General features: G+C 39.9%; 1 protein-coding gene across 2 annotated transcripts in view; it reads right to left on the bottom strand.

The window, feature by feature from the left end:
- The window catches only part of Adk (adenosine kinase), a 400,940-nt gene that overhangs the window by 52,599 nt on the left and 322,937 nt on the right, over window positions 1-25,404 (bottom strand). For both annotated transcript variants that reach the window (XM_021182427.3, XM_021182428.3), the window contains exon 9: window positions 20,378-20,492. In XM_021182427.3, coding sequence (XP_021038086.1) covers window positions 20,378-20,492 — 115 coding nt within the window. The remainder of the gene's footprint in view (window positions 1-20,377; window positions 20,493-25,404) is intronic.

Below are 25,404 nucleotides of genomic sequence, written 5' to 3'. Positions count from 1 at the left end.
TTGACAGGCTACTTTGTAGGGTACCCTCTGAGCTATAGAATCACTGGGTGGGCAGGCGGAAAACAGTAAGTTGTTTTTTTTTTTTTTTAAGATTTATTTATTTACTTTATGTATGTGAGTACACTGTAACTGTACAGATGGTTGTGAGTCTTCATGTAGTTGTTGGGAATTGAATTTTTAGGACCTCTGCTTGCTCCGGCCAACCCTGCTCACTCTAGTTGATCCCGCTTGCTTCGGTCAACTTCGCTTGCTCAGTCCCTGCTCAATCCGGCCCAAAGATTTATTTATTATTATACATAAGTACACTGTAGCTGTCTTTAAACGTATCAGAAGAGGGGGTCAGATCTCATTAGGGGTGGTTGTGAGCTACCATGTGGTTGCTGGGATTTGAACTCAGGAACCCTTGGAAGAGTAGTCAGTGCCCTTACCTGCTAAGCCATCTCTCCAGCCCCAACAGTAGCTTTTTTTCCCCCCTGTGGAAATTAGGTATTTTCTTCATTTACATTTCAAGTCCCCCATAGCCTCCCCCCCCCCTTCTTGGACCTGGCGTTCCCCTGTACTGAGGCCAACAGTAGCTTTTAAGTGTTTTGGTTACTGCCAGTCTTCTGGGGAGGCTGAGAGGCCTGTCTTATATGAATGCAGAATTACAGACGTCACGCTCTTCTCAAAAACTGGTCACTCTTTAAACAGCAGCATTTTAAAACAAACGAAAGAAGAATTCATTCAATTATTTAGATCCAGGCCTTTGGGACATTTACCACAATTTAGTTTCCTTTTGTAATGCTATGAGTGTTTGAAGGCCTTTCTTTTCTTCTGAGATAGAAAAGAACACTCAGGTGATTGTCTTCTTTTAAGACTTGTATTTATGGCTCAGTGGTTAAGAGCACTGACTCCTCTTCTGGAAGTCCTGAGTTCAAATCCCAGCAGCCACATGGTGGCTCACAACCATCCGTAATGAGATCTGATGCCCTCTTCTGGAGTGTCTGAAGACAGCTACAGTGTACTTAGATATAATAATAAATAAATCTTTGGGCAGGAACAATATAGCTTCACCCCATACCTGCTTATGCTTCCTACCTCTGTTTTCTGAGAGTAGATAAAATGTTATCAGCCAGCTTCCTGGCCCTGCTGCTAGGCCGTGTCACCCAGTCCCTGACTTGTTGGACTCTATCCCTTAGAACCATAAGCCAAAATAAATTAAAAAAAAAAAAAAAGACATATTTACTACCATTACGTGTGTGCACAACGTATTAGAGAGCAATGTGTATGTATGTGTGTGTGTGCGCATGCATGTGTATGTGTATATGCCTCTATGGAGTTGGTTCTCTATCTTTATCTGGGTCCCAGGTATTAAATCAGGCCACCAGGCTTCCACAACAAGGGCCTTTACCAACTGAATCATCTCACCGTCCAACTTCCTTTTTTGTTTTATCGAGCGAGACAGGGTTTCTCTGTATAGCTCTGGCCTCTCTGGAACTCTTTCTGTAGATCAGGCTGGCCTCAAACTCAGAGATGCACTTGCCTCTGTCTCCTGAGTGCTAGGATTAAAGGCATGCAGTATCTGTTCTTATAAGTTTAATGGCTGATATGTCCTCTATCTGATTTCCATTTCTAACAGTTTACAATTTTGAAAATCTGGTGCCAATGGTCAAAGATCAATTCTAGGTTGTTGGCTGGTTTTAAGAACATATGGTAAGCACCTCCCACTCACCATTCCATTCTTTTATTCTGTTTTGCTTTGTCTTTTCCGGACAGGGTTTCTCTGTGTAACCCTGGCTGTCCTGGAACTCACTCTGTAGACCAGGCTGGCCTCGAACTCAGAAATCCACCTGTCTCTGCCTCCAAGTGCTGGGATTAAAGGCGTGCGCCACCACTGCCCGGCTAGGATTCCATTATTGAATTACACTGAGAGCCACTGTTCAGAACTTATCTCCTAGGTATTTAATGTCACTAATTCCTGACCCTACATTAAGTCTTATACAAAGCATTTCTTCAGATCCTTCATCCTGTTAGCTGCTCTCTCTTTGGGGGTACTTAACCATAAAATATTCACCTGTAACAAACTCTTTCCTTTCACTTCTATCTATTTCACGCATTCTAAGTTTCCACCTAAGTGCCCACTGTGTACATAACAGCTTACCCAGCTCCTGGAACACAGTAGGCCCTCAGTCACTATAGAGGAAACAAATATGTCTCACCACTATTTTCCCCATTAGCTTAGCACTGTTCAAACGCTCATTCCTATTACTGCATGTCTATATTTCTATTTCCAAATCAGAGAGAGAGTGAAAGAGAGAGAGAGAGAGAGACAGAGACAGAGACAGAGACAGGGAGGAGAGAGAGAGACACATATTCACATCCTTGGGTTGCTCCAGTCTGATCTAACACTAGCATGGACGCACTTTTCCCAACGTTCCATTCTGAACATCTTCAGCTCTGGACCCTTTCCACGTCTTTTCATCTAAGATCTAGCTCTTTAGCTAAGTGCTTAAATCTCACTGTAACATTACTTTCTTGCGTTACCCTCCATTAATTTTCCCTTTAAGACCCCGTAGTAGGACTGGAGAGAGGGCCCAGCAGTTAAGACCTGCTCTTCCACAGGGCCTGAGTTCAATTCCCAGCAACCACATGGTGGCTCATAGCCATCTGTAATGGGAATCCAACACCCTCTTCTGGGGTGTCTAAGGACAGCGACAGTGTACTCATATACATAAAATAAATAAATCTAAAAAAAAAAAAAGAACCCTGTAGTAGTCATATAGAAGTACTTCTGTTTTCAGAGTTCATAATTCTAGATTATTGAGATGTAGTAGTGCAGGCAGCTACAAAACTGCAGCTAGCTGTCGAGCAGTGGGGTGCAGCCACGCCAGTGTGCATTGACTATGGATGGCTCTATAGTACTGTAGCATCATTGAGTGGTTACAAATGTAAAATAAGTACGTGTGGACCTTTAAGAAAGAAGAGTTCCTATTTATTGATGAGGCACACTGAGTGTTTCCACGAGGAAGACTGATTGCTGTTTTTCAAATAAGTAACTAAATACCTAGACACTAACTCCAAACGACCCCAGCAAGGACAACAGAGTCTAGTAGTTCTCCCAGCCTCATCTGGGCAGCTAGAAATCTACTGAGACACATGTAATTGAGAGGTCACCCCGGGATTCAGGCAGCGTCTGTGTTCTGACTTTCGTTTTCTACTTTATACAGACAAATTCTTCTAGCTCTTTTAGCCAGATTAGAGTGAGCTGGAGAGATGTAAGTGCAGATCCAAGGGATCTGCCACTCTTTCGGGGACCTGTAGGCATCTGCATACATAGGGCATTTATACACACACAAATAAAAGTAATAAAGACATCCAGGTAGGGGTTTAATCCACGACTTTAATCCTAGCCATCCAGAAGAAAAGGGAGGCAGATCTCAGAGGTCAAGGCCAGCTTGATCTACAGAGTGAGTTTCAGGACAGCCAGATATACAGAGAAACTTAGTCTTTAAACACCTCTTAAATAATAATAATAATAATTACAATATTATTATTATTATTAAAAAAAGAGTACATTTTATATCAAATTTTGGCAAGCCACTTGGTACCCAACTCGTGTGTGCCCCAAAGAAAGAAGACATGAGAAAGGGCATTTTCTCCTACAATTGTAGACTCTGCTTCAGTCGCTGCTTGATTTTGACTGTTCTCCACTGTCTCCAGGAGGCCAGTTAGATATTTTATTTCCAGTTAAACTGCTATCTGAGGAATGATTGATTTGGTAGGAGTTATTTCTATCCTGTCAACGTTGGAAGTTGTTATTCTTCTGGGCCTGATTTTGCTTAACATCAGGTTTTGCTATATTGTTTCATATTATTGGACAGTAATTCATTTATTCTCCACTAACTATGCATCCCACTCTACAAGCAAGCAAGCAAACAAACAAATAATTTATTCATCCTACTATTTATGGACATTTGGTTTGTTTCTGATTATTTTCGTTATTACAAATAATGTCATTCAATTTTCTACAGCAAAAATTAGAAAAACAGGTGGGCAAGGTGGGATGCATGCCCATCCCAGCAGTCAGAAGGCAGAGGCAAGCAGATCTCGATGAGTTTAGCTGGGCTGATCTACAAAGTGAGACCCTAGTTCAAAACAAAAACAAAAACAAAAATTAGACATACAAAGGTATACATGAAACAAACCATTATATGTGAGTAAAATAATTTGAGTAAAAAACGTATGAGACAATCTCCATAATGAACTCAGCAGTAAGGCATGTGTAGGATGGAAGCTGACTTCAGTGAAGCACTGGCTGACTGGGACAGGAACTGAATAGATGCGAACAGGAACATAAGAGAGAATTTCATGTATGTGAATATGTGACGCTACAAAACCCAATTTACTAAAACTTATAAAACCTTATCAATATAATAGATACATTTTTCCATGATAAAGAAAATATTTTTTATGAGTAAACTAATTCCTACCTTATGGCTACATCAACAAATTCTCTAGGGATGAATATTTAGACTAAAACAAATACAAATTCCCCATGAAGCAATATGTTGTTATTTCTAGAACAACGAACGAAGTGAAAAGTACAAAAAGAGAAAGACTATCAAGAGTTTGCAAATTTTCAAAGAAAAAAATCAGAAAATAGTTATGTATGTGATTATTTGAACATGAGGAAATATAGGGATAACATCCCATCCACTGGTAACACTAGCTTATTGTGGCATTGCGTTAGATATTGTGCCCTCCAAATTTATGTCCACCTGATGTCTCAGAATGAAAGAGTACTTGGAAGTAAGGTTTTTTTTTATGACCAGTCATATTGGGTTAGTCATATTGGGTTAGACTAGCCAACTACTGGAGTTGTCTCAGTAAGAAAGGTCATGTGGCCACAGGAAAACAAGAGACAAGGACTGGGGTGACATAGAACACAGGTGGTAGTGTTGCAGCCATAAACTAGGGCGTGAAGACATGACTTCCAGGAGCCTCAGACGGCTGGGAGGGCAGGGAGAGATTCCCTATGCTATTTGGAGAGATGTGGCCTAGATGGTTTAGTTTGCATTTGTGGCCTTAGAACTGGGATAGAGTAAATTCTGTGACGTTACAGAGTCCATGTTTATCTACTATGGGAAAGTAACAGACTGAGGAATGGAATATTATATAACAATGTAAAGAAATGAAATAGCCAAATGTCCTGTAACAGGGATAAACCTTATAAACAATATGGTAGATAACAGAAGCAGACCACATTTACTGTAAAGCTGCTTTAGGGAAGGGAATTTCTAGAATAAGCAAATGTATAGAAACAGAAAATAGATTAGTGGTTGCTCAACAAGGGTAGACTTGGGAGGGGGTTCTTTTGGAGATGATAAACATGTTCTAAAATTAATTGTGATGACTAGCTATTCTGTGAATGTGTTAAAAATCCACAGGTTCGTGTAATTTAATTTTAATTTATTTTTGTTTTTTTGAAGACAGGGTCAGGTTATATAGGCCTAAGCTAGCCTTGAACACATTAGCAGGCTTCTGCCCATTTCCCAAGTCTAGGATTACAGATGTGCAAACATGTCTAGATTTAAATTGTATAACTTCAATGGTAAGTTCTACAGAATACGAATTATATATCATATATAGTATGAAAGTGCAAAAAAGTAAAAACAAATAGAAGAAAGGAAACACAGGAACTAGAGATAAGTTATGTACAAAAGGTTGTTTTTCTTGTAGATGATTATTTTGTTTATTTTTGTGGATACTGTATTGACAAGTGGAAGAAAAGGAAAATGGGAGGTGAAACCCAACACGACTCTCTGTCTCTCTCTACCCTTTCTCTCCCCCACTTTGTTCCCTGCTCCGCCCTACCCACCCTAATCTTTGTGAATGGTTCCCGAGAGGTTGGAGGTTTAACTAGAGGGCATGCTTACTATGTGTAAAAGAAGTTGGGTTCAATCCAAACACCAAACTCAAACCAAACAGCCAAAATCATAGGAGAAAGCTCTTCCCCATCGGAGAGCACACTCAAGGCTTTGTGCTAGGAAGGTACTCCGTCTATCACGCCCATTTGTCTTTCTGATTACTAGTGTGACATGACTCACAGTTGCATTATTTTTACAGCTCAGTTTTGGGTAAAATGCACATGATATTTTAAAAATTCCATTGTATATTTTATTAGTCATATATAAATAAATGCTCTTTGGGAAAAAGGCATATAGTTTTGCATGTATATTATTTCTTCTCTTCTATTTAACTGAACCACTACGCCTTCTTTTTGTATCTCTAATCTATCTTAACTTTTAATTTTTTTAACCTCTAAACCAAGAAGTAACACTCAAAACCACAATTAGTACAATTTACCTAAAGAAAAAAACCCACTGCCCCTACAGGAAACAGGTATTTCTATTTTCCTATTACCTAAACACAGAGTACAATATGAGGAAAAGTTGCAATGTTTGAATCTGAATTGAGATTTCTTTTTTTTTTTTAATTAAAAAAACAACAACACTGTATTGAAAGTAGATTTTTTAAGTGCATTTTATATTTTGCGTTCCTTTGGCTTTGTGTGTTGATGGGTGTGAGTGGATTGAACAGTGGATCTTCCATAAGGAAGAGGTGCAGAGTCAAAGGTCTTTGAAGATGCTCAAGGATTGTTCTGCTGTATAAGTGCTGCTCACACTCATCCCCCTGCGTCTGAAAAGCAGTTCTCTAGGTGCTCTGGCTAGGCACTGTGTGGCACAGTGAGCCGTGCCCTGACACCAGCTCCCGTAGCTGATCAACATCTTCACACTTGGTTTATTTTAACTTCAGGACATTTGTTGAACCCAAAATGCATTATTTTAGCACTTATGTCATGATTTTTCATAAAGTTTCCCCCTTATTGTCAATTCATTTTTTTAATACAAAAATGCTTATTGTTTCTTTTCATTTCTTTGATTTAAGTTTTGTTGCATTATGATGAGAAAAGATACATAATTTCAATTTATCTGAATTTGTTAACATTTAAAAACATTTTTTTTTTTTTTCGAGACAGGGTGTCTCTGTATAGCCCTGGCTGTCCTAGAACTCACTCTGTAGACCAGGCTGGCCTTGAACTCAGAAATCTGCCTGCCTCTGCCTCCCAAGTGCTGGGATTAAAGGCGTGTGCCACCACGCCTGGCTTAAAAACATATTTTTAGTAAATAGACTTACATCACATTCTTCTTTCCCTTTTGTTCCCCAGCTTCTCCGGGAGAGATCCCCCCCCTTAAAAAACTTGCAATGCCTTTCATTTTTTATCATATTCTTTAAAATTTATAAAATATTGTAACAACAAAAATGAGTATTATAAAAGTTGTTTGATATAAAACAACAATCAATTGAACAGTCTTATGTAGATGTTTGTCTACAGCAATACTGAAAATACATGTTTTTCTCAATATAAATTTTAAATAACTTCAAATATATTAACTGTGATATTTTAAAATAATATATCACTATTAGGTTTTTTAATGAACACAAATAGATAAAAGTCTTTTTGTTTGTTTGTTTTGTTTTTAGTAGAGCTTAAAATCTTGGCTCTTATACAAACACAAAAAAAGAACAGTTTTTGGACAATGGAGTTCATCGTAATAAGGCTGTACTTGAATGTCCCTCACATCACCAAAGGATTTTACCTCCATAGTAGATAAGCTAAGTTTGACAGTTTTTCTGCATCAAGGAATGAATTGTAGGCACGATTTTTGGATACAGATTTCCTGCTATGGTCAAAGCTATTTGACTTGAGTGATTGTCGTCATTCTCAGCCTGCAGGGAACAGGTTACATTCGTTTAAGAAATGGTGTGTGTATTAAGATGGTCTATCCATGAAGTCATTCATCAACTGTTTCAGTGAGCAATGGTTCTGCTTAGAGGGTGGCACAGACATTAGGTGAGGGTAAGATTTTGGTTCATTGGCTGTGATGATTTTGAAAAGCATTCATCTCAGAATAAGAGTAACTTATAAAGTCTTCTTCTTCAAAATTGATTTAATAATTATAAATATCAAGCAAAACCTTCAGTCTCATTCTTTCCTGCTCTCTTATAAGCCACCTCTCAAATTAATTGTCTATGTTTCCTTTGGCTGTATAAATAATTTTGAAATATGTAAGCTCTTCTGAAAACCATAGTATAGTGTAAAAACATCAAATAAACACTCCTACTAATAAGAGAGGCTGAGATAGGAGAAGCATGATTTCAAGACCATTATGTGGCACACAGCAAGATCCTGTCATGTACAAACAAGCAGAAAGTGTATATGGGTTGTACAATATTGGACCTATTTCTCCCATTACCAAATTAGAGAGACCATGGGATGACAGTCGACAAATTTCTAATTCCTCATATTTTTGAATTTCAATTGATTAGGATATGTTGGTAATATTAATTTTCATATTAAGAGATATTAAGAAAAAGTGATTGTTACTTCCTGTTAATTTTCTTGTTAGAGGTGAAATTATGTTTGTGTGGGTTTGTTGAAAGATTACTTGCTTGCTTCTTCTATGGTGTAGTTTCACTCCTTGTGTTGGTGTTTTCCATCTATTATCCTTTATAGTGCTGGATTTGTGGAAAGATATTGTGTAAATTTGGTTTTGTCATGGAATAGCTTGTTTTCTCCATCTATGGTGATTGAGAGTCTTGCTGGGTATAGTATTGGTGGCTGGCATTGGTGTTCTCTTAGGGTCTGTATGACATCTGCCCAGGATCTTCTAGCTTTCATAGTCTCTGGTGAGAAGTCTGGTGTAATTCGGATAGGCCTATCTTTATATGTTACTTGACCTTTTTCCCTTACTGCTTTTAAAATTCTTTCTTTGTTTAGTGCATTTGGTATTTTGATTATTATGTGATAGGAGGAATTTCTTTTCTGGTCGAATCTATTTAGAGTTCTGTAGGCTTCTTGTATGTTCACGGGCATCTCTTTCTTTAGGTTAGGGAAGTTTTCTTCTATAATTTTGTTGAAGATGTTTATTGGTCCTTTAAGTTGAGAATTTTCACTCTCTTCTATACTTATTATCCTTAGGTTTGGTCTTCTCATTGTGTCCTGGATTTCCTAGATGATTTGGGTTAGGAGCTTTTTGCTTTCTGCATTTTCTTTGACTGTTGTGTCAATGTTTTCCTGAGATTCTCTCTTCTATCTCTTGTAGTCTATTGGTGATGCTTGCTCTATGACTGCTGATCTCCTTCCTAGGTTTTCAAAATCCAGGGTTGTCTCCCTTTGTGATTCTTTATTGTTTCTAGTTCCACTTTTAGATCCTAGATGGTTTTGCTCCTTTCCTTCGATTATTTGATTGTTTTCCTGTAACTCTTAAAGAGGAAACAACAAAAATCTCTTAAAGGGCTTCTAGCTGCTAACCTGTGTTCTCCTGTATTTCTTTAAGGGAGTTATTTATGTCCTCCTTAATGTCCTCTATCATCATCATCATCATCATCATGAGAAGTGATTATATATCTGAATCTTGCCTTTCCAGTGTGTTGGGGTATCCAGGACTTGTTATGGTGGAAGAACTGGGTTCTGATGATGTCCAATAACCTTGGTTTATGTTGCTTATGTTCTTACACTTGCCTCCTGCCATCTGGTTATCTCTAGTGCTACCTGCCCTAGTTATGTCGGAATGGAGCCTGTTCTTCCTGTGATCCTGGTTGTGCCAGAATTCCTCCAAGTCAAGATGTCTCTGTGATCCTGTGATTTTGGGATCCTGGAATCCTGAGATCCTGGGTGTGTCTGAGCTCCTGGGAGTCAAGCTGCCTTTGGGACCTTGAGATCCTGGTGTGACCAAGCTCCTGGGATCCTGTGATCCTTTGATCCTGGGCACCTTGGAGCACCTGGGAGTGGTGCTGCCTTTGGGTGTTGTGGGGCTGGCTGCAAAGTTTGCACCCAAGGTCTGCTCAGGGCGCTGGCCCAAACAGACCGGAAGGAACCGTGCTATTGGTCTCTTGAGATTTCTTAATACATAGTACTACACATAAACGGCAGACAGAACCCAGACCAATTGTCATGATTGTCAATAATGACAAATGTGATCATGCTTTATAGATAAATTAACAAGTAGCAAGCTGAATTGGACTCTTATTGCCACCTGTCAAAGAAATCTAATGATTCCTTGATTATGATCTGCTTCATATGCTCAAATACCACCAAAGAGACAGCTAAAGGCTGACTCTAGCCAACTGTACTTAACAGTATGAGTTAGGGCTGGAGAGGTGACCAGCTGCTATTAAGAGCCCTGCTGGCTCTTCTGGAGGAGCCAGGTTGGGTTCACAGGACCCACATGGAGCCGTACAGTATCTGCACTCCGGTCCCAGGGACCTGATTTTATCTTTTGGCCTCTGCAGGCATTACAAGCACCTGTTGCACAGACATTATAAGCACATTCAAACAGACACTTATGCACACAAAATAAAAGTAAGTATGAGCTCAAAATGAAATGAAATTAAAACACATGATATTCTCCTTTTCTCCCAACAGATCTTTGTATTTAAAAAAAAATCTAACAAGATTAATTTGAATATATAAATGTTATGATAGAAACCAAGAAACACCAGTCTATTTCCAAACCTGTCCTGACTTCTCCATGATCCGAGCTCCAAAAGTTCCTAGAGCTAAGGCTGAAGATCGTTAATATTTACGGATTTGTTATGAAGGCTTAAGGTTTAAATGCTTAGCAGACCCCAGACTGGCTATCTGCAAACACAGTGTTGATGTGATCATAACAAATAGCGAAGCTGATCCTTCACAGCAACCTTGCAATGATCTCTAATTTATGATAGATATAAAATGGCAAATCCAACCTCATAGCACAGAAAGTCAAGGTCATGGTTTGTCTCAGAAGTTCCTGGGCACCGAGATACAACAGCTGCTCAGGCAGATAAAGGAACCCTGGGAAGGTTCCACAGACCTTCCAGGGCTTTTGTTCTCCGGGTCTCCAGCCACTGTTCCTCCTGCAACCTTCTAAGCACTACAGGTTTAAACCATAGGCAGAGGAAATAACATGGTGAAATAATTCCTTCATGAAAACACGAGTCACAGAGGGCAAGTGTGTCATACAGAATGCAATGGAGAGGATTGGCCCTGGGAAGTGGGACTCTTTCTCTGATGTTGATTCCAGCTATGTAGATCAGGGGTGGGAGGCCCAGGGTGAGGTGGGACATTTACTCCAGGTAACACTGAGTAAGAAGAGTCAGGGTAACAGAGACTACTTCTGAGGATAGAAACAGGAAGTCCATGGGTGATCAAGCTGGTGACAGGAGAGTTAAAAGCAGGGAGAAAAGAAAGCCAACGAAGAGGGAAACAGCCTCCATCTGCAACCCTGGCAGAGTGGGTGACCAGAGTGGCAATCATATTCCTCCTCCCCCATAGTTGACTGACACATAGGGCCTGAAAACTGTCAGCAGCAGGCAGAGTGCCCATTACCCTTTGTTCCCCTTCCAGGCCTTTTGCTATCTCAATTCTTTATGTACTGAGAACTATCTATCCCTCGCCCAGGAACTCTGGTGCCCCTGAATGTTCAAGGCAGGGTGGGGTGGGGGTGGTTTACTCTGGAAAGAAGAGTAACCTGCCTGATCTACAGAATATAACGTTTGTGGGCTAGCAGTCTCCAGGTACACAAAGAAAGAAGGGAAGTTTGTAAAGTGAACAGAGTTTAATACTGACATCATTTCTACCTGTGGCTGGACCAGTCCTCAGCCAGCATAGGACAGTAGCAGAAACCATTGCAACACAAAGGAGCTACAATACAATCCAGCAAACCAGCCCCACCCAGGACTGATTCCAATACTGGGAGACTCAGAGAAAAGCCTCTTTAATGCTTTGTCTTCTTAAAAACGAAACAAAACACAAAGCCCATCAGTAGATTTTTTTGGATCAACTCAGGTTGTTGAGTGTGATGGTAAGGGCTCTTATCCAGTGACTGCCTCATGCTCCTTCTTTGTCTTGTTTTACAAAACAAACTCTCTTTATTCCTTCTTTTCATTTAAAAAATATTGTTGGATGTCTTTGCTTTTAAAACTTTTATGCTTTTCATTTCTATTCCCATTTACCTAATGTTATTCACACATCATAAAATCTATTTCACAACTGGACTTGTTCTATCTTTCCCCTTGCTCACATTCTCTTCCCTTTATTTAACCATGCTTCACTTTCCTTGCCCACTCCTTCATTTTTTAACACTGGTGTGAGAGAGCAAGGCACCACGACATCTCGAAAAGCTCCCAACACTTAAGACAAGATACGGAAAGATGGAGTGGTTGACATGCAACCATCCAAAAAGAAATAAAACCCAACAAAATACTCTGGGGCACGGTTAAGAGAAAGAGATCAAAGCTATGATTGTGGTCTAGAAGAGTGCCCAAGTCAGCTCTAAGTGTCAACCTGACACAGCCTAGGGCTATCTGAGAAGGAGTCTCAATTGGGGCGTTACCCAAAACGAACTGGCTTATGGGCATGTCTGTGGGGAATTTTCTAAATTGTTAATTGATGTCATAAGGACCAACCCACCTGGGCAGATGGTCCTGGGCTGTCTTAGCAAGTTAGCTAAGTATGAGCCTCATGGCAAGCCAACGAGCAACTACTTCTGGTTCTTGTCCTGCCGTCCTTCAGTGACAGACTGTGACCTGTAGGTGGACATAGACTCTTTCCTCCCCTAAGCTGGTTTTGGTTGTTTTATTACAAAACAAAACAAATCAAGTATTAGTTATGATCAGAGAAAAATAAGATACAGAATAAAGGCACAGAAAACTATTCAATGAAATACAGAAAAATTCCTAAGTTGGGAAGGGGGAACAGGGCCAACATATCCAAGTAGACTTAAGGAAGCATTAATGACTATACTTTTAGTACTTTGTTGTGGGTGAAGAAAGAGGATTGCAAGTTTGAGGCCAGCCTGGGCTACATAATAAAATCTTGTCACACATAAATGATATCAAATGAAGGTACAAAAAAGAATTATAAGTTGAAAAGACCCCCCAATATGGAAGAGAGATTTCAAAAGAAATATCCTACAAGTTACTTAGGTGCAAACACACACACTTACTCTATACCAGGAAAATTCCAGCCAAATTATATTGAGATACCATTATGCCCTCACCAGAATGGCTACGATTAAAAAGATACACAGTAACAAATGCTAGCTGAGCACTGGAATCATTAGAGTGCCATGTACTGGTTAGTGTGGAGACTGGTACAATCCTTTGGAAATTTGGGACTGAATGATAAAAATCTTTACTATCTGTAGAATTTGACATTGCAAAGGATAAATTTTATTCATTGAAAAAAAATTCCGTATCCAGGGATCCTTCCCATAAGCAGCTTCTAAACGCTGACACCATTGCATACACTAGCAAGATTTTGCTGAAAGGACCCAAATATAGCTGTCTCTTGTGAGACTATGCCGGGGCCTAGCAAACACAGGAGTGGATGTTCACAGTCAGCTATTGGATGTATCACAGGGCCCCCAATGGAGAAGCTAGAGAAAGTACCCAAGGAGCTAAAGGGATCTGCAACCCTATGGGTGGAACAACATGATGTACTAACCAGTACCCCGGAGCTCTTGTCTCTAGCTGCATATGTATCGAAAGATGGCCTAGTCGGCCATCACTGGAAAGAGAGGCCCATTGGACTTGCAAACTTTATATGCCCCAATATAGGGGAATGCCAGGGCCAAAAGAATGGGAATGGGTGGGTAGGGAAGTGGGGGGCGCTATGGGGGGCTTTTGGGATAGCATTGGAAATGTAATTGAGGAAAATATGTAATAAAAATATTAAAAATTAAAAAAAAAGAAAAAAAATTAACCAGGATACAAACGGAAACCAAGATAGAATATACATACCAGCCAAAGACAATACCTGTATCACAAATAAATATTGTAACCCTGTGCATGTGGATGGAAGAAAGCAACAGCTCAAGTGACTCCAGATGACAGACGCTTACTGTAAGTACAACAGGCGCTCACAAGGGCATGGGTAAACAACCCAAAACGACTTTATGACAGGACAAGCAGCAATGCATTTTAGAACCCAAGGCGGGAGGGAAAATTATAAACAAGGAAAGGGCACAGGCTGGCGCGAGCATCACATGTATGCACAGCTTATTATAATGCATATAACGCATCTTGCCACGCTCTGCTCCAAAGGCCTAGGAGCGATGAGGAGCTCAAGGAGTCCAGATTCATGTTTCTGAATACTGTGCTCCGAGGAAGGGAAACTGAGTTCCTTGGAAAAGATCCAGGAAGCAACAGAGAAAATACATCACATTCCTGGGGTCGTCTTTGTTGATAAAAAGATAGGAAGTGTGCAAGTAAGGATAGAATACAACATACAAACATTCTGCATACTAGTGAGTCCATTCCAAACCAGGACTAATAGCTACCAGGAGAAGGTGAAGAAACGGTTTCTAGGAGTGGGGCAGACTTGGTGGGGAGCATGAGAGGGGCTTCTGAAGGGCTGTGGTACTGTGTCTCTCTCCTCTTCCCCATCCCGCCCTCCTTTGGAGAGGGTCCTGCTAAGTGATCTTATCATCCAACTAACTCCGACCCTCCTGTTACAGTCATGGGTTTGTGGTTCTTTCTGTGGTTGCAGTCACATGATGTGAGTTAATAATTAAAACGTTGCACCAAGTCTGCGTATTAGAGCTCAGTACACTTTTTTTTGGCATTTTAAAGGAAAGTATACATAAGTTTGACTGTTTAAGTTTTTAGTATATATTGCATTAATATGTAAGCTTTAATATGTGTAGTCTGTATTGCATTAATCTGCCTTAACAGATCCTTGTAGGAACCAACACTACCTTCTCAGGATGGGCTCTTTTTCATTGCAGCAGGATCCTGTTTGAGAGAAACATGGCAGCTGGGGGAAGTTGTATTTTTTTCAGGACTGAGAACAACACACATAATTTTGTCAGGATATTCTAAATTATCCCACATGATATTCTAAATTACTTTTGTTTTATTTTGCTTTTTTAAAGACAGGGTCTCTCTTTGTAGCCCAGGCTGACCCTGAGACACCCTGTAGCCCAGGCTGGTCTGAATGAGAATTCTTGCCTCAGCATCCTGAATACTAGCACTATAGGCATGAGCTACCATGCCTAGTTCCAACAATATTTTGACTTCTTGGTTAATAACAAAGCTCTGCAGGAACAACTCACTTGTTCACAAGGTAAGGACTATTTATTAAAATCTCACCAGACGAAGGGAGAGGGTCTGGCAAGGTGGCTTAGAGGGTAAAGGCATTACCACACCTGCTGACCTGAGTTCAATCCCTGGGACCTAAATGATGGGAGGAAAGAGCCAACTCCTGTAAGCTGTCTCCCTGTTTCTATACTTATGCCATGGTGGGTGGGCATTACTATACCCCTACCTTACCCCAGACACCAGTTTTTACCAGTGGGTCTGGAGAGATAGTCAGAGGTTTAAGAACACTGGTCACTTTCCCAGAGTACCTGGGTTTGATTCACAGCATCTCTGGCGACTCACAACTGACTGTAACTCCAGTTTTAAGGGATCTAATGCCCTCTTGTGGACTCCTTGGGCACCAGGCACCCATGCGGTGCATAGACATACATGTAGGCAAAATCTCCCACACCACATACAGACATTCTAAATGGATGTCATTTAAATTGTTCGTACTATCACCAACCTATGTCAACAAGATCAACCTTTAAAACTGGTTGCTGCAAAGATGACATTTTCTTTTCTAACAGTATTTATTCTAAGTGTATATGCATGCATGTCTCAGTGTGGGCATGAGCACGTGAGTGCACGTGCCTGGGCAGGCCAGAGGTGCTGGATCCCTTGGAGCTCAAGTGACAGACAGCTCTTAGCTGTCTGACCTGGGCACAGGGAATTGAACTTGAGTCTCCTACAAGAGCAGTATGGACTCTTAACCATTGAACCAGTTTTCCAGCTAGACTTTTCGAGGTGATTTATATGAAATCTTGGTAGCAGGAGTAGCTGGAATGGTCGCTGGCATTATTCTCTTAACCACTCCAGGGAAGACTTTTTATAGAACTTTTCTATGTGTGTGAGTGGAGTGCACACAAATGCAGAGGCAGGAGAAGGAGTTAAGTATCTTCCTCTAACCCCCTCCATCTGTTCCTTCAAAGCTGAGTCTCTCCCTAAGCCTGCGGCTTGTGTTTTCTTGACTAGGGTGGAAGGCAGCAAGCCCCAGTCATCCTTCTGTTTCCAACTGCTTTGGAACTGGGCTACTGGTGAACAGGGGGAGTATCCTTCTTAGATGAGTGTTGGGATCCAAACTCAGACCTAATGGCTGGACAGCAGGTGCTTGTAACTGCTGAACCATCTTTCTAACCCCTAGAATCTGCATTTTGTATCGTGTGCTTTCTGAGTTTTACACAAACTCTCTCTCTCTCTCTCTCTTTTTTTTTTTTTTTGGTTTTTTGAGACAGGGTTTCTCTGTATAGCCCTGGCTGTCCTGGAACTCACTTTGTAGACCAGGCTGGCCTCGAACTCAGAAATCCGCCTGCCTCTGCCTCCCGAGTGCTGGGATTAAAGGCATGCGCCACCACGCCCGGCTTCAAACTCTCTCTCTTTTTTTTATTATCCAGTGCTAGAGAGCACTTCGTGTGTCTGGAGAGCATGAGAGCTAAGATGAAGTTGATTTAAGGACTTGGGAAAATGAGAGGTTACTTTAGTACCTCCATTTACCAATAATAAAAGAACTTAGGGCATTGTTAGATGTATTTCAAAGGCAGAAACAATTTAATCTGTAGTTCTCCATAAGAGCCAATGAATTCTTGCTAGTCTTTCTTATCTTCATACATTTTTACAATTAGTTTACATATATGGGTGTTTTGATTATATATGTCTGTGCACCACAAGTGTACCTGATACCCAGGAGACCAGTAGAGGGCATAAGGATCCCTTAAAACTGGAGCTAGAGATACCTCGTGGATGCTGGGAACTGAGCCTGAGTCCTCTGGTGAGCAGCTAGTGTTCTTAAGGGCTGAGCCATCTCTCCAGTCCCCTTGATACTTTAAGTTTTCTTTAAAATCATTTTTATTTATGTATCTGTGTGAATGTGTGTCACATGCAGGTAGGTACTCACAGAGGGCCAGAAGAGGGCATTGGGGTCCTTGGAGCTGGAGTTACAGGTCCAACATGGATGCTAGGAGTTGAACTAGGGCCTTCTGGAAGAGCAGCATATACTCTTAAGCACTGAGCCATTTCTCCAGCCCCTAGTGCTTGGTATTTTTGGATGGAGTAAAGAAAAAGCGGCATCTATCAAGGTCCGACTTACTGAAGACGGTGTTTGGTTATTTATTCTGCTTCCACCGTTCCACAGAATCATAAAACGTGGCCCTTGAGTCAAACTACTTAACTGTATGATTCTCAAGGTGAGAGATGAGAACAGATAGAATAGCTCTATTACCTGAGGGGAAACTTCCTCGAAATACACAGCTTTCCTCCAGACCCTTCCACTGGCATCCTCACACCCTTCCCCGAGGATGCCCATCCTAACGGGGCTCAGAGTGGGATTGTTACAGCGGGGAAGATATTTAAAAAGGAAGGTTTACATTTACTCCAAATTCACTGGATGATTTATTTGCATATGATAGCATCGGCCTTTCGGTTACGAGCCTCTGTGAGAAAAAGTGGTTTATAAAGATCATATCTCAAAAGGAGATGGTTTCTAGAAAAAAAAATGGCAAGGGAATTGATTTTTGTTAACATTATTGCTAAATGCCTTAACAGTGTGATCATTTGAAAATACTCCACAGTGTGAGGTTTAAGGCACAATGAGTCCTAATTAGTGCTTTAATAAGTGTGTTAGCACTGCCTTGTACCATTCTAGAATGTCACTTATGGTAAATTAAGGGACACTTTCCCTCCCTATCTTCCATTAGTATTTTAATGCTAGGAGGTGGGAAAAGGCTGATCCATATTCAGTAGGAAAGGAAGGAAAACAATAACAAATTGGCATCTCTTCTGTGAATTGCCCCACAGGCCAAGCATCTTTATGTCCTTAATCATTATTAAATGACTTAACATGACACCCAGAGCCTGGCGAATGATTGCATCCTGACATGAGAACGAATTACAAATGAAATGAAAGATCAAGCTGTATTAGAGGACTGCCTCTGGGAAATGAAAATCTTTAATTCTCTTTTATTATTGACATTTATTTGGCTGCCATGAATAACAACACAGCAAAGAGACTCAGCTACGCGTGTATACTGAATAGCTTATCCCAGGGCTCAGAACTGCATTAACATTTATCATGTTTGCTTTTGTAGCTGACACCAGTGAACAGATTCTCTATCCATCTTGTATTTATCATGCGTTGCAATATACCACATCCTCTAAGTTCATTTTCATATGTAGGAATGGCAAGATTAGCTATGTCTTGCATCAAATAAATTTCCAACTAGAAGCATTCATAGGAGTGGCTTAATAGAGTTAATAAAGCATAAAGTAAGTTCACACAAAAAAAATCAGTTATGAGATAGGGAGGCCAAATTTCATTCTGGAGAAAATTACGCAAATTGAGAGTGAGGCTTGCATGCGACATGATCTTGGATATAGAAAGACTTAAAAAGTATGTCTCCACAAAGACCATCCCAGTAGCATCTTATGGACCTGGAGGTCGGGTTACATCTCCTATAAGAAGCCTACCTGGTTCCAGTCAGAACTGGTCTACATACTAGCAGAAGAGTGACCTTGTGTGTGTGATGTAGAAATACCCTCTCATGGGTGATTTCTTTCTTAAAACTTCACCACATGCCTTTGCCTGCCACCTCAGTGAAGGGCTGCCCAGCACCTGGAGCTTGCTTACACGCATCTCTTAAACTGCACTGCCCCTTATTTTAAGCCCCTTCAAGAATTCAAGGCTTAGCAAGGATATTTATCTTTTTGGGAAAGTCACTTAACATAGCTAGAATGTGTTTGAAATTTTGCTTTAGTTTTTCAATAGCTCTCAGCACTAAAAATTCAAATATATACCTAAGCAGGTATAATGGCACCATGATTCCCCTTGTCATGGTGCCATTATAATGCCGAACTTTGACAATCAACACCTGACCAGTCTTAGTTCATGGGATTTCACTGAACTGCCATCCACTGACTGCTTTTTAAGGAAATCTTGATTTTGTCTTTTGGTAATTCTGTAAACAAGGAGGATGAGTAAATTACTTCTCATGTGTCTCTCCGTGCTCCATTTTGTTAAACAGTTACTTCAGTGGGCACTTCCTATCCCAGCCAGCACATGGAAAGCTAAAGCAAGAGAACTGCTCCAAGTTTGAGGCCAGGCTGGGTACACAGAGATTACAAGGGTATCCTGTGCTACAGAATGAGAACCCAGACCAAAATTTAAGAAAAAAATATTTAGATTATATTTAACATTTTATGTAAATTAATTTTATTTTGCAGATCTTTAAAGATTATGCTACATTCAATGTACATTCAGCTGAGTACTGAACAAATAAATTAGCTTAATTATATTACCATTTATAAAAGTCATTAACTAACTGATTGGATTTAAGATGAACCATTCAGAAAGAATTAACACTTAAATTTAGCTTGAATAGTAGTTAAAATATATTATAAAGTAGCCTCAGATTGAAAATATTAATTAACTAATAATATGTTTGATTGCTAGATGAAATTTCTATTGAATTTCTATGAATGGTATAAAAACATACATGAGATTTGTCTTCTTGAAAGAAAATCCGAGGTTGTAATTAGCAACCCAGCTCTTTGGGGATCTGAGGCAGGGGGATTACAAACTCAAGGTCAGTCAAGGTCAGTCTGGGTTACACAAGGAATTCAAGGTCAGTATGGGGTAATCACTGAGACATTCTCTTAAAATATATTGTTAGATAAAATAAAGTATGAGAAATAGGCCAAGGATAGAGCTCACCAACACACAGCACTTGTTTAGCATGCAAAAGGCCCTAAATAAGAGTTCTAGTATCCGGTTGGGCATGAGTCAGAGGCAGGTGAGTTCCAGGATAGCCAGGAATACACAGACTGTCAAAAATAAAATTCCTAGTATTGCAAAAACAAATCAAAAGTGACAGAAAAAATTCGGAAGAAACACTTTTGGATTTGACTTGTTCATAATCGAATAAATGTATTTTATTCTGATGCAAGGGTTTTATATGTAAAAAGTATTGTTTTGAAAAGAAAGAGATTTCTGGACTGAGACCCCCTCCCCCCAATTTAAAAAGTAAACAAGCTTCATCAATTGGCTTTTCATAAATTATAACCTTGAAAGGAAAATCACGTCCCCAGGGTGCAGGGGAGGAGGATGGAAGTCACACTGTCGAAGGCACATGACTGGGGATGGCTCGCTGTAGAAGGAAAATACAACTTTGTTGCGATTAATCTCTTTAACCCTGGATTTATCACAGAGTCCTCACAGTACCTGCAGCCACTATGGTGTCATCTCTCCCTTGTGTGAAGATCACGGTCCTCTGCCTCTTCGAGTTCACCTTTGGAAGAGCCTGCGCCTTTTTGGCTATTTCTTTAATGTCTTTCGTCTATTAATAAGAGGGGAAAAAGTCATGATCAGTAGGGCAAGGGAAAATTTTATTAGTATGCTAACAATTCTGCTGCTGCTGGGACCTCAGTATTTACTAGGGCACATTTGAAAAGAGCTTTTTAACAATACAAAGATAAAGAGAACGGCTTTATTTATTTATCCCCAAGAGCTTCTTGGATCAGTCTGCCCAAAGCTTCACGTTTGTGACAGGGTCTTTTTTCATCTCCTCCTTCAATACCTGCCGTTCACTGTATTTCAAAGCAAACCTCAGGTACTTATAATTTAATCTATAAATGTGTTAACATGTTATCTCTGAAAGGTAATGACTAAAATAGCATATAATTGGGATATACTTTTAAACATTTTTTTCTGACTTATGAAAGGACCTAGGCTCAGTTCCCAGTACAAAAACAAACCCAAAATACCTTAAATCTCCTGAAGCTTAGCAGAGTTTTTGGGTGAAGACCTTGTCTGTTGGTAGAATAACTGCCTGGCCAGTACCAAGCCCAAGCACTAGCCCCCACCACCAGAAAAGATCCTTACCATCAGCAAATAAATATCAAGCCAAGTTTTAAATTAGAATAGTGTTTTAAAGAAGAATTCCTCATCTGTTGTTGAGATGGAGTCTCCTTGTGTAGTCTATGCTGGCCTGAAGTTTGTGATTCTCCTGTATCTACCTCCACAGGAATTACAACTGTGTGCCCGACCAATATCCCTTATGAATATTGATGCAAAAATCCTCAATAAAGTTCTTGCTAACCGAACCCAAGAACACATCAAAACAATCATCCATCCTGACTAAGTAGGTTTCATCCCAGGGATGCAGGGATGGTTCAATATACGGAAATCCATCAACGTAATCCAGTATATAAACAAACTCAAAGACAAAAACCACATGGTCATCTCGTTAGATGCGGAAAAAGCATTTGACAAGATCCAACACCCATTCATGATAAAAGTCTTGGAAAGATCAGGAATTCAAGGCCCATACCTAAACATGATAAAAGCAATCTACAGCAAACCAGTAGCCAACATCAAAGTAAATGGTGAGAAGCTTGAAGCAATCCCTCTAAAATCAGGGACTAGACAAGGCTGTCCACTTTCTCCATACCTATTCAACATTGTACTTGAAGTCCTAGCCAGAGCAATTCGACAACAAAAGGAGATCAAAGGGATACAAATTGGAAAAGATGAAGTCAAAATATCACTTTTTGCAGATGATATGATAGTATATGTAAGTGACCCTAAAAATTCCACCAGAGAACTCCTAAACCTGATAAACAGCTTCGGTGAAGTAGCTGGATATAAAATTAACTCAAACAAATCAATGGCCTTTCTCTACACAAAGAATAAACAGGCTGAGAAAGAAATTAGGGAAACAACACCCTTCTCAATAGTCACAAATAATATAAAATATCTTGGCGTGACTCTAACTAAGGAAGTGAAAGATCTGTATAATAAAAACTTCAAGTCTCTGAAGAAAGAAGTCATAGAAGATCTCAGAAGATGGAAAGATCTCCCATGCTCATGGATTGGCAGGATCAACGTTGTAAAAATGGCTATCTTACCAAAAGCAATCTACAGATTCAATGCAATCCCCATCAAAATTCCAAATCAATTCTTCAACGAATTAGAAAGTGCAATCTGCAAATTCATCTGGAATAACAAAAAACCTAGGATAGCAAAAACTCTTCTCAAGGATAAAAGAACCTCTGGTGGAATCACCATGCCAGACCTAAAGCTTTACTACAGAGCAATTGTGATAAAAACTGCATGGTACTGATATAGTGACAGACAAATAGACCAATGGAATAGAATTGAAGACCCAGAAATGAACCCACACCCCTATGGTCACTTGATCTTCGACATGGGAGCTAAAACCATCCAGTGGAAGAAAGACAGCATTTTCAACAAATGGTGCTGGCACAACTGGTTATTAACATGAAGAAGAATGCGAATCGATCCATTCCTATCTCCTTGTACTAAGGTTAAGTCTAAGTGTATCAAGGAACTTCACATAAAACCAGAGACACTGAAACTTATAGAGGAGAAATTGGGGAAAAGCCTTGAAGATATGGGCACAGGGGAAAAATTCTTGAATAGAACAGCAATGGCTTGTGCTGTAAGATCGAGAATTGACAAGTGGGACCTCATGAAACTGCAAAGCTTCTGCAAGGCAAAAGACACCATCAATAAGACAAAAAAACCACCAACAGATTGGGAAAGGATCTTTACCTATCCTAAATCAGATAAGGGACTAATATCTAATATATATAAAGAACTCAAGAAGGTGAACTCCAGAAAGTCAAATAACCCCATTAAAAAATGGGGCTCAGAACTGAACAAAGAATTCTCATCTGAGGAATACCGAATGGCAGAGAAACACCTGAAAAAATGTTCAACATCCTTAATCATCAGGGAAATGCAAATCAAAACAACCCTGAGATTCCACCTCACACCAGTCATAATGGCTAAGATCAAAAATTCAGGTGACAGCAGATGCTGGCGAGGATGTGGAGAAAGAGGAACACTCCTCCATTGTTGGTGGGATTGCAAGCTTGTACAACCACTCTGGAAATCAGTCTGGCGGTTCCTCAGAAAATTGGACATAGTACTACCGGAGGATCCAGCAATACCTCTCCTGGGCATATATCCAGAAGATGTCCCAACCGGTAAGAAGGACACATGCTCCACTATGTTCATAGCAGCCCTATTTATAATAGCCAGAAGCTGGAAAGAACCCAGATGCCCCTCAACAGAGGAATGGATACAGAAATTATGGTACATTTACACAATGGAGTACTACTCAGCTATTACAAAGAATGAATTTATGAAATTCCTAGGCAAATGGATGGACCTGGAGGGCATCATCTTGAGTGAGGTAACACAATCACAAAGGAACTCACACAATATGTATTCACTGATAAGTGGATATTAGCTCCAAACTTAGGATACCCAAGATATAAGATACAATTTGCTAAACACATGAAACTCAAGAAGAATGAAGACCAAAGTGTGGACAATATGTCCCTTCTTAGAATTGGGAACAAAACACCCATGGAAGGAGTTACAGAGACAAAGTTTCGAGCTGTGATGAAAGGATGGACCATCTAGAGACTGCCATATCCAGGGATCCATCCCATAATCAGCTTCCAAACGCTGACACCATTGCATACACTAGCAAGATTTTGCTGAAAGGACCCAAATATAGCTGTCTCTTGTGAGACTATGCCGGGGCCTAGCAAACACAGGAGTGGATGCTCACAGTCAGCTATTGGATGTATCACAGGGCTCCCAATGGAGAAGCTAGAGAAAGTACCCAAGGAGCTAAAGGGATCTGCAACCCTATAGTTGGAACAACATGATGAACTAACCAGTACCCCGGAGCTCTTGTCTCTAGCTGCATATGTATCGAAAGATGGCCTAGTCGGCCATCACTGGAAAGAGAGGCCCATTGGACTTGCAAACTTTATATGCCCCAATATAGGGGAATGCCAGGGCCAAAAGAATGGGAATGGGTGGGTAGGGAAGTGGGGGGCGGTATGGGGACTTTTGGGATAGCATTGGAAATGTAATTGAGGAAAATATGTAATAAAAAATATTAAAAATTAAAACAAAAAAACAAAACAAAAAAAACAACTGTGTGCCCTTCTGCCCAAATGAAGAGCTTTTTTCAAAAATTTTTACTTATTATTTTAGATGTTTACAAAATATGATTATGCTGACTTGAAGATAATGCCAATTTTTCAAAGATCTGGCAGAGAAAAAGAAATGCTAACCTTTATTCTGTAAAGACTTAATTTTCTATAGGAAAGGGCATTTAAAAAACATGAAAGTTAAAGAAAAAAAAACCAGTGAAAAATCACGAGCTTACATTCTTCTTCATGACTTAGTGCCAGTAACCTGGACTTCATTGTTTTTCCTCACCTAGTAATACTCTTTTGTGTTCTCTCTTCTAAATGCTCTACTATAACCACATATACATTTGTTTACATCTATATGCACTTAACATTAAGACATTCATGTTTTTCTTTCTAGATTGTGTGACTTTGTTTAATATTATAATTCTAAGTCCATCCATTTTCCTGCAAAGTTTATGATTTTATTTTCATTTAGAGCTGAAAAATATTTTAAATATATACCAGATTTTCACTACCCATCAATCTGGTGGTAGGCATGAAACCTGGCTGCATTCCTTGCAATTCAAGCAGCAATAAATATGGAGTTGGAAATATCTATATGGTAAGGTATGGGGTTCTGTGAGTACATACATACCAGGAGTGAAATAGCAGTGTTAAATTGTAGTTCTATTTTTATTTTTTGAGGAACGTTCAAATTGAAATGTATAATTGATGTACTAATTTGCACCCGTCACCAGCAGTGACTAATAGTTTTTTCTCTACACCATTGTCAACATGTATAATCAGATTTCTTTCTTATTTTTGACCCCAGATTTGAGGACCTGACCCAGGGCCTTGCTCTTGGTAGTCAAGTGCCCTACCAGTGAGCTAAATCCTAATCCTGTCATCCGATTTCTTGATGTTAGCCATTCTTTGGTGAGGTGGACTAGGGATGCTGAATTTAATACCTCTAAAACTAATTATTGGGCACTGTGTTTCTTCTGTTGAAAACTATGCATTTCCCGTATTTTCATCTAGAAGCTTCAGTTTTCACAGGTCTTTGATCTATTTTGAATTGACATTTGTCCAAGGAGAAAGATACAAACCTAGTTTCCTTCTTCTGTAGGTGAGTATCTGGTTCTTCCAGTACCCCTAGTTGAACATACCATGTGTTCTTTTTTTTTTTTTTTTCATGGCTGAGTGCATAAAAACCCTAAGAGATGCTCACAGCTTCATATTGGCTCTCCTAACTGCACAGAAGTCTACTGAGATGTGTAGAGTTTGGGACTG

Source organism: Mus caroli, unplaced genomic scaffold, assembly GCF_978045245.1.
Source record: "Mus caroli unplaced genomic scaffold, Mus_caroli_1 scaffold_12, whole genome shotgun sequence".
NCBI lineage: Eukaryota > Metazoa > Chordata > Mammalia > Rodentia > Muridae > Mus > Mus caroli.
The sequence above is the reverse complement of the archived record's forward strand: the minus strand, read 5'-3'. Positions and strand labels throughout refer to the sequence as shown.